This window comes from Apiospora aurea (genome assembly GCF_038362705.1).
Source record: "Apiospora aurea strain CBS 24483 chromosome Unknown utg000002l_segment0_segment0, whole genome shotgun sequence".
Taxonomy (NCBI): domain Eukaryota; kingdom Fungi; phylum Ascomycota; class Sordariomycetes; order Amphisphaeriales; family Apiosporaceae; genus Apiospora; species Apiospora aurea.
Genome location: NW_027117389.1, coordinates 745,546 through 758,981, shown reverse-complemented (window position 1 = coordinate 758,981; position 13,436 = coordinate 745,546). Strand labels below are relative to the sequence as shown.

Here is a 13,436-nt window from a genome sequence, read left to right as displayed (position 1 = left end):
TTGATTGAGCATCCTTCCCCGGAGCAATTGTCAGCCGGATTGGTTCGCCTGCGAACTGACGGCAAATTGTTCGTATGCGACCACTGCAGCATGCGTGCGGACTGGAGGCCGCGAACGGAAACGGGCCTGTCCAATAGCGGCGGCCTTCCGGAATTGCGCTAGAAGGTCCTTGCATCTAACCAGCATGTACGCCCAGTGCGGCCCAAGGAAGCTTGACCGTGATAAGGCTAGGCCAAGAAGAGTGCGAAGCACCGGGGGGGATTCCAGGGTTCCAGACGCCGTCACGACATGGCCAGATGGTAGAAAAGCAGCCCGGGTCAAGCGACAGATTGCTAATGGCTTCGTCCCATTGGGTGCAGCGGGCGAGCAGCTTCCCGTAAGGCGAAAGTATGGCTGACACAACCTCATGATAATCAGCGTATGCGGTTACCCAAATGGGAAGGTGCGCAAACTTTCTCCCTCGGTCTAGATGGCTAGACGCTCCGGATGGTGAGAGGGAGGGGTGTGGGCAGGCAAGGAAGAAATAAGGGATACACCACTTTTCTACCCTACTGCAGCCAGCCTTCCACTCGCAGGTACTTGCAGGTTGATAGCACTGGGAAATAAGATCCGCGCGCGCGCATGCACGGGGGCATACACCACATACAGGAAGAGGAGGATGGGAGGGGGTGGTTTGGGGTTCATATCATTAGAGTCCATGGTTGCAGCCGCGAACCGACCCGAGAGGAGAGCGCGCCTACAAATAATCGGCCTATTCCCGTCATATCGCACCGGATGATATTCCTGTCTCTGCTGCCTTTCTCTCGTTTCTTGTGTGTCTTGTCTCTTTTGATCAGACAGAGCCTCTCGTTTGCCCTCCCGCACACCGACAATTGGTGTGTAGCGTGATCGCCGTTGGGGTTCATAAGAAGCAAAAATGTGTAAGTTACACACCAGCCCAGAAACAAAACACCTCGGTTCCGCCTCCCGGTTGAGACCTCCCTCCCTTCGTGGGGGCCAATGGGCCAATTGGGAAGTGTGAGACTGTTACTGCTCTCTACCCCTTTCCTAGAATACGTATACGTACACACGTATGGATATAAATACGTGATCGACCCAAGATGCCTTCGAATACTAACAATTGGTGCCTTTGTAGCAAATATAGCCACCGCCGATCCAGACTCGCCAACGCACGCGAACAACATGGACAAGACGCCGTCCCTGCACGAGAAGGTGGGCGGCGGCGGGCACACGCCGCCGGGGGACGAGCACGCGCCCATCTACGACATCGCCGTCCTGAACCAGGACTACGAGGGCAAGCCGACCGAGGAGGAGCTGGCGACGCTGCGGCGCGTTCCCGGAAAAGTGCCCAGCATCGCGTACCTGCTCTGCGCCGTCGAGTTCTGCGAGCGGGCTTCATATTACGGTGAGTAAACACACCAGAAGATGCGAGAGAGTTGGCGCAGACCCCCTTCCCCCCTTCCAATTATCCTACCATGGTGGCAAGGCCCATTGGCTGCAACTGTGAGAGTATTATGTTCTTATCTATCGTGATGGCCAATATATATATATATATATATATATATATATGGGATATGGCTAACACGACATCCGTATTTAGGCTGTGTTCAAATTTGGACCAATTACATCAACAGGCCTCTGCCAAAGGGTGGTAACGGTTTGGGTTCGGTCCCATACGGAAGCCAGGCCACCCAAGGTGCCCTGGGTCTGGGTGAACAGATCGCTGTACGTATCGCCCACTGAGTTCTCATTCTTGTCTGTCCCCTTTCCAGGGGTGCGCGTGCGAATACGTAAGCAACTAACCCCTTAAATTGTGACCACGACAGAATGCCACGACGCAATCGTTTACGCTGCTGGCGTACCTCCTCCCCTTGTTCGTCGGCTACCTCGCCGACACGAGATATGGCCGCTACAACATGATCTTCTGGGGCGTCATGGTGTGCGGTGTCGCCCACGTGCTGATTATCGCCGGTGGCGCCAAGGCCCTGATCGACAACGGCACGGCCAAGATCCCCTTCTTCATCGGTGTCTACATCCTCTCCATCGGAGCCGGTAAGTCGTCCCATTCCCCTACTGTACGCCTGCTTGCTGATGAACGGGCCAAACAGCCATGTTCAAACCCAACGTGACCCCCCTCCTGCTCGACCAAATGTCCAGCCACGTCCCCATCGTCAAGACGCTCAAGACGGGCGAGCGTGTCATCGAGGACCCGGAGCACAGCACCGAGCGCGTGATGCTGTGGTTCTATCTTCTCATCAACATCGGCGGCTTCATGTCGACGGCCACCACCTACTGCGCGCGCCTCGTCGGCTGGTGGCTCGCCTTCCTGATCCCGCTTATCCTGTACCTGCCCCTGCCCCTGCTGCTCATGTGGCTCAAGCCCCGCCTCATCCTGCACAAGCCCGGCGGCTCCGACTTCCCCAACGTCTTCCGCGTGCTGGGCCACTGCATGCGCCGCGGCGGCGTCTGGCGCATCGGCCGCGAGGGCTGGTGGGAGCCCGCGACGCAGACGTACCAGCGGGCGCACGGGTTGCCGGTCGAGACGCACTACCCCGAGGAGTTCGTGACGGACGTGAAGCGCACGATGCAGGCGACGGGCATGTTCTGTATTTTCCCCGTCCAGATCTGGAACGACCAGGGTCTCGGCAGTTCGGCCAACTACCTCAGCACCATGCTTAAAGGCAACGGCGTCCCCAATGATGTTGTGGGCAACTTCAACTCGCTTAGTATCATCGTGGTCGGACCTCTCCTGAACGTACGGTTTTCCCGCCTAATTACTCCTCTCTGTATAGGAGGAGTACGGTGACTGACACTGATATTTCGTCTCTAGTACGTCTTTTACCCCCTCCTCCGCCGGCGCAACATCCACTACGGCCCGGTCGCCCGCATCACCACCGGCTTCGCCATCGCCACCATCGGCGGCGTCGGCTACTGCGTCCTCTGCTATAAGGCCTACTCGCTGAGCCCGTGCGGCTGGTACGGCTCGACGGACCCGCGCTGCGTCGAGGAGGGTCTCGTGGCGGACATCTCGCTCTGGTGGGAGGCGCTGCCCTACGCTCTCGGTGGTCTCTCGGAGCTTTTCATCAACGTCCCAGGTAGGATACCACACTCCCTCATGTTTGGTTGGTGGTGGTGGTGACGATCATACACTAACTGATGCGTATGTGATAGCTTACGGTATCGCCTACTCCCGCGCCCCCGTCAACATGCGAGGCCTCGTCTCCGCCATCAACCTCGCCAGCACCGCCATCGCCCAGATCGTCAACCTGGCCGCGACCGCCGCCATCACCGACCCGCACCTGGTCTGGGACTTTGGCGCCATCGCCATCCTCGGCTTCTTCACCACAATTTGGTTTGTAAGTCACCCCGCCTTCCTTTCCCCCGTCTGGCCTTCCAACCCCTCCTCCTCAACACCGCGCTTCTTCCCACGGTTCTTTGGTCTCAAGGGCACGCGCTAAACATCCAAAAAAAACCAGTACTGGAACTTCCGCCACATCGACAAGGAGGAGTACGTCCTCTCGACGACGCAGGTGGCCGAGAGCACGGGCACGCGCCCCTTCGTGCAGGAAAACGACCTCAACGAGTCGGCGCTGCGCCCGGCCCCGATCGCCGACAACGCGCAGTTCGGCATTTCCACCAAGCAGTAGTAGCACTAGAACAGGGGGCGGGAAGGAATCCGCAGCTCCATTCACAAGTCGATTATCTACTTTCAGAAATGGGGTCTTAGAATTCCCGTTCAGTGCGAAATTTTGTCCCACCGGCGCCAATCTTCTGGTCCCAACATCTTGAATGGGTTCTCTTCCGTCACATACATTATTATTTCGTCTACACAGTCAGTGATAATAATACCATTCGTAGTTAATACAATAGACTCTGGTCATGTGGCTGTTTTGGCGCACATGATCGACAATCCTCATATATACGATGCTGTAAATTTGTGGCGTGGCTTGGTGTAATGTACATTACTCAACACCCATGTCGTATGTGAGCTTAGTATCCAAGAGGAGTAGCCAGTAACTCCATGTAGCTAATCAAGATGTACAACCCGAGTTACGGTGGCCCGACTCGTTCAATGGACGTATTATTCCTTTCGTGATTGGGTTGCCACCATGCTCATCTCCCATGGGATCGGGACCTCTCCTAATAATTCGAGCTAGACTGGTGTGGCCAGTCGGCCGTTCTGTATCTGACTATACCGGAGACGAAAATCAACCGGCTCTCCTAGCCTATGTCAAATGAAATCCACGGTAGAGCTCTATCTTGATGGATTTCGGGCGGCGTCGCGTCTCCTCGTCGAGGTATTGTTCTATCGCCATCTTACTGCATTAAGCCACGTCCCGGGGGGCGGGAGGGAGGGGGCTCAAAACCGATGGGCACCGAAATCAATACCCAAAGATCTCCGACGGTCAAAACTGTTGATTCCACAGCCCCGGCGGGCATGCGATGTAACGTATTGCGAGTGTTCAGCAGAGGTGCTCATGTATAGCCCATGAAATCTTGAATAAACACGTCAGCGAGACTACTTCCTGGCGCAAAGCCCAGGTTGGTCATGAACTGCGGATCCGACTCCATCCTATCAGTCCGATCCAGGGACGCGATGTCGTCGAGAATGGCATCGTAATCAAACGTGCCGCTGCTGAAGCTCGGTCGCCCGTGCATGGGGAATTGCGGAGTGGACGGCATCCCCGCCACGGCCATAGAGTCCATAGTCACCGCGTTTCCGAAGACACTGCTGTTGGTTGGGGAGTTGAGCTGGTTGTTTAGGCTGAGAGGCTGGTGGCGTTGAGGCGGCGCCGCCGCTATATTCGTCACCGTGTTTGAGGATCCCGGGTGGCCATACATTTCACCGAGCATCGCCTGCGACAGGTTCGGGAGCTTCTCGGCATAATAGGATGCCGGATTCGGCAACTGGGTATTGCCCAATTCTGAAGTACCAGGCGAAATTCGATGGCTCGGGGCCGAGAAGGACTCGACCTGTAGTCGCGGCTGGGAAGTTTGGAGCAGTGGCGATGTAGCTGATGAGCCCCAAACGGATTCAATCGCCGCAATGGAATCCGTCCAACGGGATCTATCCACAGGGTTCCACAGATCCAGGCCATGATTCTGAGACACAAGGCTCATGTATGTCGAAAACAGGGGCGTTACACTGCAGGCGCCAAAGTTCCTGAAGTGGTCCTCGAGGCATTGGAGAACCGGTATAGGCGAAGGGGGAGTAGAGGGGTATCGTTGTGATTCCAAACCGAGATAAGCAAGACGAAGAACAGATAGTGATGGCAATAGCACAGGTGGCTTTCCGCCATTAGTTATATAGTTGGCGAAGCTGCTTCGAGGGTTCTGCTGAAGTGCAATGGCTCGCTGGACCTGTAAGGAGAACGGCTCATTTGGGTGAGGGTTCGAACCAAGAGGAGAGTACAGGTTTGATGAGATTGCCCTATGAATTTCATAAAGGGAGCTGAAAGTGCTCAGAGAATGGGATGGGTTGCGGGAAGTGATATGGGGTGTTGGTTGGGGCCCGAAGCCGAAGCACGGTATCCAACCGTCCCATTCTTCCCGGTCGTTCTCTTCCAAGGGCAGGGATCCCGTGATAGGCCCCGAACTTTCCTCTATTCGCAAATGCGGAGTCCGACCCAAGCGTATTGACAAGACAGTGTCAAGTATAAAGCAGCCCATATAAGCACGATGTAGCCGCCAGGCGCATTCGGATTTGATACCTGGCTGGCTTTGTAGTTGGCTTGTCAGACGGCTGGCCAGTCCAATCAGTATCCAGGCTGGGTCGAGTTTCTGGAGTCCGATATTGACCAGGCTAAGAACTAGCAGTGCAGTTACGTGCCGTACCTCGAAATGACCACCCTCGCTGGGTATCAAGGACCGTGCAACGCGGTAAAAAGCCATGGGGTCTACGGACTGTGGAAGTGATTTGCTATCCTCATTTTTCCGTTGACTGGCCTGCTCCTGATAAGAGGCCAATGCCAGGGCTGCCCATAGTTCCGCATGGGCTGCAGAGTCGGGCTCATCAGGCGACAGCTCAAGTCCCTCGTTCTTGTAGAGATAAGAGGTCTTTTGCATAGACACTTTGTCTAATACAGGGAGCCAGCAGTGCGTATAGGAGACATATATGTCCATTAAGCGCCAGCAATTGGGTGGCAGCTGGGTAACCGCCGTCTGCGCTCGGTCAGGTGTCAGAGACGGGCTCGCAATCGACACGACATTTGCCCCTACGGCCGGAGGCAGCTGGTCTACAGCGGGTTGATACGGCATGTCTGCGTCGTCACCGCTGTCAGAGTCTCCGTTTGCAGACGAAGGCTTCTCGCCCTTGACGTCGGATGCATCGCCACCGGCGAGGACGCGCTCGATCTCCTTGTGAACATTGCTCTTCCGCCATTTCCTGTGAAGTCGGCTTCCAGACCCGGAGTCCTTCCCTACCAGTAACGAGCGACCCTGGCCTCCTTCATGAGTGAGCATGGCGTGCAGAGCTTCCTCGGTGCCGGGAATCTTGTCAAATATCCAGCCAAGCGCCAATTCGAGTGTGCGGATGTAACCGGTCTGCACTCCGCGTTTCTTCTTGGGCTCCTCCCAAGTACACGAGCGATTCTGCGACGCGCAGGGAAAGCATAGCGGCTGGATGCCGTCGCATTTCTCACGGGCACTTCGGCATTGGTCACAGGCTCTCGAGACTCTCTGGCGCTTCGGGGCGGGCGAGGATTTGGAATCGGGCATGGGCTTGTCTTGGTCGTTTTCGCTTGCTTGGCGCTTCTTCCCCATCGTCGTCGCATTTATTGCTGCTGGAGGCATGATGGCTTACGGGCAGCTTTGATGTCACGACCGCTCTGCCCGCACATCCAAACTGCACGTCGTCAGGATGGCGATCGCGTCTTCTCCAATCATGGCGTCAATTCGCGTATCAGACGCAGCGGTCAGCCGGCATCGTCCTTTCGGAGTGTGCCTACGTCGCTCGCTTGGATCCTGTCGCTCGTTGGGTGGCAAAAGCAAATTGCAGTTCCTGTCGTCGTTGTGATTTGCAGCTCCACGCTCGTCATGGGGGCAAGACAAGAAACAGCGCAACTCTCCGACACGCAAGTCTCGGGCATTCAGATCCAAATTGCGACATGGCTGTCTTTCGGTGGAGAAGAAACCTGGGGTAGAGACAGGGTTAGCTTTGGACGGCACTGAGAACTGCTGGCGGTTGAATGTTTAGCCACAGGTCGGCGTGAGGGGGTGACAGCGCTAGGACGAGAGTGGGCTACCCTAACGCGCTGTTCTCCAGTGCCACCCCAGTCCCAGATTGGAGCCTAAGCACCCTGAGCCATTGGCTCCAGGCGGGGAAGAAATGCCCAATACCGGGCTGTTTCTCTCCAGGCCCTCTTTGTATACTTACGCTGACGAAAAGGATACCACCTAATCGCCTTGCTCCCATCCATGCCGGCTCAACAGGTACATACTTACATGCTTTTTTGAAGCAGACCCTGTCCTCCGCAGATCATCTCGTACAATGCGATCGATTGATTGCTTGCTCCCTGTCTCTATTTAGTTTGCACCCAGCAGGCAGATGGCTAGACTCGCCCGAGGCGCCCCGACCGTCATACCTCCTCCAGTTACTGTAAAAGTCGCTGGTCTGTTCGACAAGTGAACTCTCGCCTACTCCGCCACCAATGTCTTTGCTGTTTGATACGACGACGCTCCTAAGTCTTTGGGAGTAACGACCCGTAAATGACGATGTTTCCACTACAGCCAACCGCTTCCACTGTGGGAGTGAAACGCCCATTCGCCGCAATGGCTACGGACGATGCGAGCCCAAGATACTATGGCCTGTACGCAGAACATGATGCAGCCGAGCGGCCTCATAAATCCCCGGCCAGCAGGCCTCACTCGGCCTTGGATGCGCCTCCTAGGTTTTACTCCAGCAGGTTGGACACCAAGGACGCGACTCCCGGCTCGCAGCATCCATCCGCACCTGGCTCGAGAGCCTCCAGCCACTCCCCGCCAACGCGATCTCCCTACGAGAACACAACTTTGCGATTCGAGCCCAATGCCTCGGTGGTATTGGTGGGAATGCGAGGATCGGGGAAGTCCACTTTGGCAATCATTGCCTCGACGGCCATGAAGAGGCGAATAATAGATACGGAGAAGGCCTTCCAGGAAGCGACAGGCCTTTCGATACACGTCTTCAAAAAGACATACGGTGCCGCGGAGTGCCAAAGACGACAATATAGCCTACTGCAGAGCATGTTGGCAAACCATGGAAGAGACTGTATCATAGTGTCCTCCTGGATGGAACGCTGCGTGCAGGGTCTGTTCGAGGACTTTGCCGTCTCTCATCCCGTCATCCATGTGATGAGGGAGTCCCAGTCGATCGCCTCTTACCTGAAAGTAACCGACCAGAGCAAGTTCCACGAACTTCTCGTCTATGCAGCTACTGCGTTTCGCGCCTGCTGCAACCTGGAGTTCTTCAACGTCTCGGAAGTGCCACCAAAGAAGGGAGACCTGACCGTGGTCGAGTCCACCGCCGTCACCCAAGACTCCGGACAAAAGTCACCCACGCCGTATCTGACCCTGAAACGGGCAGAAAGGCACTTTCTAAAATTCCTATCTTTTTGTATGCCCGAGGGGTCTATACCTTACGTGGAGTCGGCCTTTCCTTTGGCCTCGATACCAACTGAGAAACGCCAGTTTACATACGCCATGTCAGTCCCACTATCGAAATTGATATTGGACCGAATAGACATCGAGGATATCGAAACCGGAGCCGATGCCATCGAGATTGTCATAGACGATGCTTTCGTGCAATGTGGCCAGGATCCTCGACTGACGCCGGAGCGCGCCAGCCAAATCAGTAAAGTGGTTGGGCACATCCGACGGAATGCCGTAATACCCATCATTATTAACGTGGTCTGGCCTTCGGAAGACTCCGTTAGCGAAGCTCAGAGAATCGTGTATACAGAACATCTGCAACACGCTCTAAAGCTTTCTCCAGAGTATATTGCTATTGACCTTAGGCTTGATGACCGTTGGTTCCATCACATAATGGCCTCGAGGAGAACCACGAAAGTAATTGGCAGTGTCAATATCAAATCCAACCCATCATCGTGGACGGACCCGGTTTGGACGTCGTATTACCGAAAAGCCCAAAGTTTGAACTGCGATCTTGTCCGTCTTCTGCGACCTGCAACGCAAGTGGAAGATAACTTCGAAATCAATTCACTTCGATCGGCACTCAAGGATCTGGGACCGTCCGAATTGCCCGTCATCGCCTTCAATACAGGATCCAAAGGCAGAAACTCCCAATGTTTCAACCGCATTCTCACATCGGTTATTCCTGAACCACTCCTGAATCAACGCCAGAGCGAGGATTCCTTATACATCCCACCCGCACTTACAGCGCTGCAAGCAACATCCGCCCTCCACTCTTCCTTCATAATTGATGCTATGAAACTTTACGTCTTTGGGGCCAACGTCAGATACAGTTTGTCTCCGGCCATGCATACAGTTGCACTCAAAGCCTGTGGGATCCCCCATTCCTATACCCCTTATTCTACGAACTCCATGAGTAACATACGGGACCTCATTCAGGATCCCCAATTTGCTGGGGCTTCCATTGGTTTACCGTTCAAGGTGGAGGTGATTAGCCTGACGCATTCCTTGAGCAGCCATGCCAAAGCCATCGGCGCTGTCAATACTCTGATTCCGGTGCGACAGCTCAGTCCAGACGACACCATTCCTGACAATGCGCTGTTCTTCCATTACAGGAACCGGGCCGGTCCGGTGTTGGAGCTGTTTGGTGAGAACACCGACTGGATCGGCGTCCGGGCGTGCATCAGGCGAGGGCTGTCGCCTGCGAATGCCGTACGGCCCACCTCGTCGGGCCTGGTTATTGGAGCCGGCGGCATGGCCCGAGCAGCTGTCTACGCTATGCTCCAGCTTGGGGTTCGCAACATAGCTATATACAACAGGACCATCGAGAATGCGGAAAAGCTAGTCTCTCATTTCTCAAGACTTCTCGCTCGACACGACATTCCCCTCCTTGGCGCCAGCTCGGACTTCGAGACCAAGTTTCACGTCCTTCAGTCGCGGGACGACGCCTGGCCCAAGGAGTTCCGGCCGCCCACCATGATCGTCTCTTGCATTCCCACTCATAGCGTCGGCGGCTGCCCGCCTCCCAACTTCACGCTTCCCGAATCTTGGCTGCAGAGCCCGACCGGCGGTGTGGTGCTGGAGTACGCCTACAAGTACCTCAACACGCCACTTCTGACGCAGATCCGGGCGGAGGCGTACCGCGGCTGGGTAGCCATGGACGGTCTCGACATCTTACCTGAACAAGGGTTCGCGCAGTTTGAGCTTTTCACGGGAAGGCGGGCTCCGCGCAGGTTGATGCGGGCGGAGGTGTTCAGGTCGTACCCGGAGGAAGAACAGGGGGTGACAAACCAGCCGCAGCTGCAGCCACGATTGGAGGACATTACGGAACAAGAGCCGTGAACTGAGGTTTTCACGGGTATCAGCATGAATGTAACGACACTATGAAGGCATATGTGGATAACCTAATCTAACCGAGCCTTATGGGCACCATTTTATCGAGATCGCGACACCAAGGACCCGGTTTGTAGCTCCCAGGCTGCGTCTTTCTCGGGTTGCTGCAGAGGACACGTTTACCACGCCATGTAATCTGGGAAGGTCAGCAACGCGGCGCAACGTTGCTAGCCAGAGAGCCCGATGTAGTCGAGTTTCATAGATGCAAGTAAGCACCAATATCTACGCAATCAAGCAAACGGTAAAGGGTTTCATAGCAAACCTCCAACTATTGGCGGCTGGAGTGCAAAAGTCAAAGGAACGCCAAATAGGATTACTTGGCATACCCAATATACAGGCTACTTGTCTCCAGGGGAGCAGGTGGTGGGTCTCATAATACGCCCTTCCTAACATATGTATACTCGAGAAAACGGGAGCACCATGCATTATTAGTACGTCAGATCACCTTGGCAGTGTATGAACATTCAGCCAGGAGTCGGCGGCGGTCGGTGGGGCCGTTTATGTGTTTACCCGGCGGTCTGTCTCCAAAAACATGACGTCTACCCTGAAGGGAAGTACACTCTTCCCGCCGCTTATCTTCGGCCCCCGGGACACGTTGTCTCGTTCGGCATGCCACATTTTGCGCGGGACAGGACAGCGGGAATGTTCCGATCGTGCTTGGTGATACCACACCCAACCCTACCCGGCGGAGGGCAAGAGTGACAAGTCGCCTGCTGCTGCGGGGGCGCCCGCCGCAGGGTCCCGACAAGGGCCATGAAGGGAGAGGGAACAATGCGCAAGGCGCAGCCGGGGAAGCTACCGGCATGCGTGTGCCCGTTTCTCCAAAATGCGACTCCTTCCTTGCCTGGTCTCTTTCACTTTTTCTCTCCCTGACTGAACCTGTTCGTCGCTTTAGACATACTGCTAGGCTTGTGTCACTTGCCGTCAGCTTTAGCGTTTCCTGCTGCGTACTTGTGTATCTGCCTGTGTAATATCTACACCCGTTGTGCACCAAGGGAGTCGACAGATTTTGACGCACTTATCAGGCCATTTCCTGGATGAACGGGATATTCATCCATCATAGCGTTGCGGACATTCGACCGTTGACTTCTCTACTGATGTCATCTTTCGTCGTCGGTCTGTGGTCGTCGAGTATATATACCCCATTTTGATTTTCAGTTTGAGGGTTCTTGTTATATCATATCCCAATACCCCAGAGGACTTGGATCGGATATTAGCCAGTCCACCTTGTCTTCCAAGTTAACGGCCTTATACCACTATACTTTAAGGCGAGACCACAGCTTTCGAAGAGCAATTCCACATCACACAAGACAACATGCCGTGCCGACTAGCAATCACGTCCATGTCCCTGGGCCGTAGCCATGCCGGCCACTCCCTCAGCCACAAACTGGACATGGCCCAGGCCTACGGCTACAAGGGCATCGAGTTCTTCCACGAAGACCTCGCCGACTTAGCCCAGCAGCTCGGCCGCCACAACACCCACACCGCGGAAGAGAACGAGCTAGAAGCCGCGTCCCTGATCCGCCAAATGTGCCGCGCCCGCGACCTGACCATCCTCTGCCTCCAGCCCTTCGCGGGCTACGAGGGCCTCCTCAACCGCGCCGCGCACGCCCGCCGCCTCGACCAGCTCCGCTTCTGGTTCCGCCTCGCCAAGGCGCTCGGCACCGACATGGTCCAGATCCCGTCGAGCTTCCTGCCGGCGTCGCAGTGCACCGGCGACCGCGCGCGCGTCGTCGCGGACCTGCGCCGCGCCGCGGACATGGGCGCGGCCGAGGGCATCCGGTTCGTGTACGAGGCCCTCTGCTTCAGCACGCACGTCGACACCTGGGAGGCCAGCTGGGACATCGTCCAGGCCGTCGACCGGGAGAATTTCGGGCTGTGTCTCGATACCTTCAACATCGCGGGGCGCGTCTACGCGGACCCGGCGTCGCCGTCGGGCTGCTGCGCCGACGCGCAGGCCGCGGTGCAAGAATCCCTCGCGCGCATGCGCGCGACCGTCGACGTCGCGAAGGTGTTCTACATCCAAGTCGTCGACGCGGAGCGCCTGGCGTCCCCGCTGAAGCCGGGGCACGCCTTCTACGACGCCCAGCAGCCCGCCCGCATGAGCTGGTCGCGGAACTGTCGGCTCTTCTACGGGGAGCGCGACCGGGGCGCGTATCTGCCGGTGCGCGATATCGCTCGCGTCATTTTCCATGAACTCAGGTTCGAGGGGTGGGTCAGTCTGGAGCTGTTCCACCGCCGCATGGCGGACCGCGACGCGGGGGTGCCGCGGGAGCTGGCGTGGCGGGGGGCGGTGTCTTGGAGGAAGCTGGTGGGGGATATGCAGTTGCGGGTGGAGGATGAGGTGTATGATGAGAGGGTGGGAGAGATGGTTGGGACGATGGAGAAGAAGGCGAAGATGATGATGGGGGGTGGTGTTGAGATGGAGAGGATGGTGGCTTCGCTTTGAACGGGATCGAGGATACTAGAAATTGTCGATCTAGCCTTCTGCGATTTCGTGTGTTTTTCTTTTTTTTTATTATGTATAGCTAGCGTGTTTTATTTAGCAGTCGTTTTATTCTCGCTTAATAGAAGATTAATTTTAAATTTAATTATTTATTAGTGAATATTATAAAGTGATGAGTTTAATATATTATATAATTATATATAATTTTTAACGTAATATTTTTAAGTTATATTAAAAGTAATAATTAATAGTTTTAAATAAATAACGGCTTATTATTATTTTAAATAAAAAACGATAATTTTAACTTAACTTTACTTATAATAATATATTTAAAACTATAAAAAGTGCAAGAATTTAAGTGGTAATAATAAATAAAGAGTAGTAAAAGATAAAGTTAACGCTTATTTTATAGTGTTTTTTAAAAGGGCTTAAGTTTTTATATATATAAAGCGATTAAATAAAGTTAAAA

The 13,436-nt window shown here is 55.0% G+C and overlaps 5 protein-coding genes across 5 annotated transcripts; 3 read left to right on the top strand and 2 right to left on the bottom strand.

Moving 5' to 3' along the window:
• Nucleotides 1–175: 175 nt before the first annotated feature.
• PG986_002638 (uncharacterized protein) lies at nucleotides 176–699 on the bottom strand (the record flags this gene model as incomplete). Its single annotated transcript, XM_066838860.1, has 2 exons — nucleotides 176–578; nucleotides 647–699. The coding sequence occupies 2 exons, from the start codon at nucleotides 697–699 to the stop codon at nucleotides 176–178; spliced, it is 456 nt and encodes a 151-aa protein (XP_066703924.1).
• A 483-nt stretch (nucleotides 700–1,182) lies between these two features.
• Nucleotides 1,183–3,647, top strand: PG986_002637 (uncharacterized protein; the record flags this gene model as incomplete). Its single annotated transcript, XM_066838859.1, has 7 exons — nucleotides 1,183–1,405; nucleotides 1,601–1,725; nucleotides 1,827–2,052; nucleotides 2,109–2,755; nucleotides 2,831–3,095; nucleotides 3,172–3,356; nucleotides 3,477–3,647. 7 exons carry the CDS (start codon nucleotides 1,183–1,185, stop codon nucleotides 3,645–3,647), a joined length of 1,842 nt encoding a protein of 613 aa, XP_066703923.1.
• An 829-nt stretch (nucleotides 3,648–4,476) lies between these two features.
• PG986_002636 (uncharacterized protein) lies at nucleotides 4,477–6,792 on the bottom strand (the record flags this gene model as incomplete). The annotated part of the gene is made up of 1 exon (XM_066838858.1): nucleotides 4,477–6,792. One exon carries the CDS (start codon nucleotides 6,790–6,792, stop codon nucleotides 4,477–4,479), a length of 2,316 nt encoding a protein of 771 aa, XP_066703922.1.
• A 978-nt stretch (nucleotides 6,793–7,770) lies between these two features.
• On the top strand, nucleotides 7,771–10,470 carry PG986_002635 (uncharacterized protein; the record flags this gene model as incomplete). The annotated part of the gene is made up of 1 exon (XM_066838857.1): nucleotides 7,771–10,470. The coding sequence occupies one exon, from the start codon at nucleotides 7,771–7,773 to the stop codon at nucleotides 10,468–10,470; it is 2,700 nt and encodes an 899-aa protein (XP_066703921.1).
• Nucleotides 10,471–11,836: 1,366 nt separating this feature from the next.
• On the top strand, nucleotides 11,837–12,970 carry PG986_002634 (xylose isomerase-like TIM barrel; the record flags this gene model as incomplete). The annotated part of the gene is made up of 1 exon (XM_066838856.1): nucleotides 11,837–12,970. One exon carries the CDS (start codon nucleotides 11,837–11,839, stop codon nucleotides 12,968–12,970), a length of 1,134 nt encoding a protein of 377 aa, XP_066703920.1.
• Nucleotides 12,971–13,436: the final 466 nt, after the last annotated feature.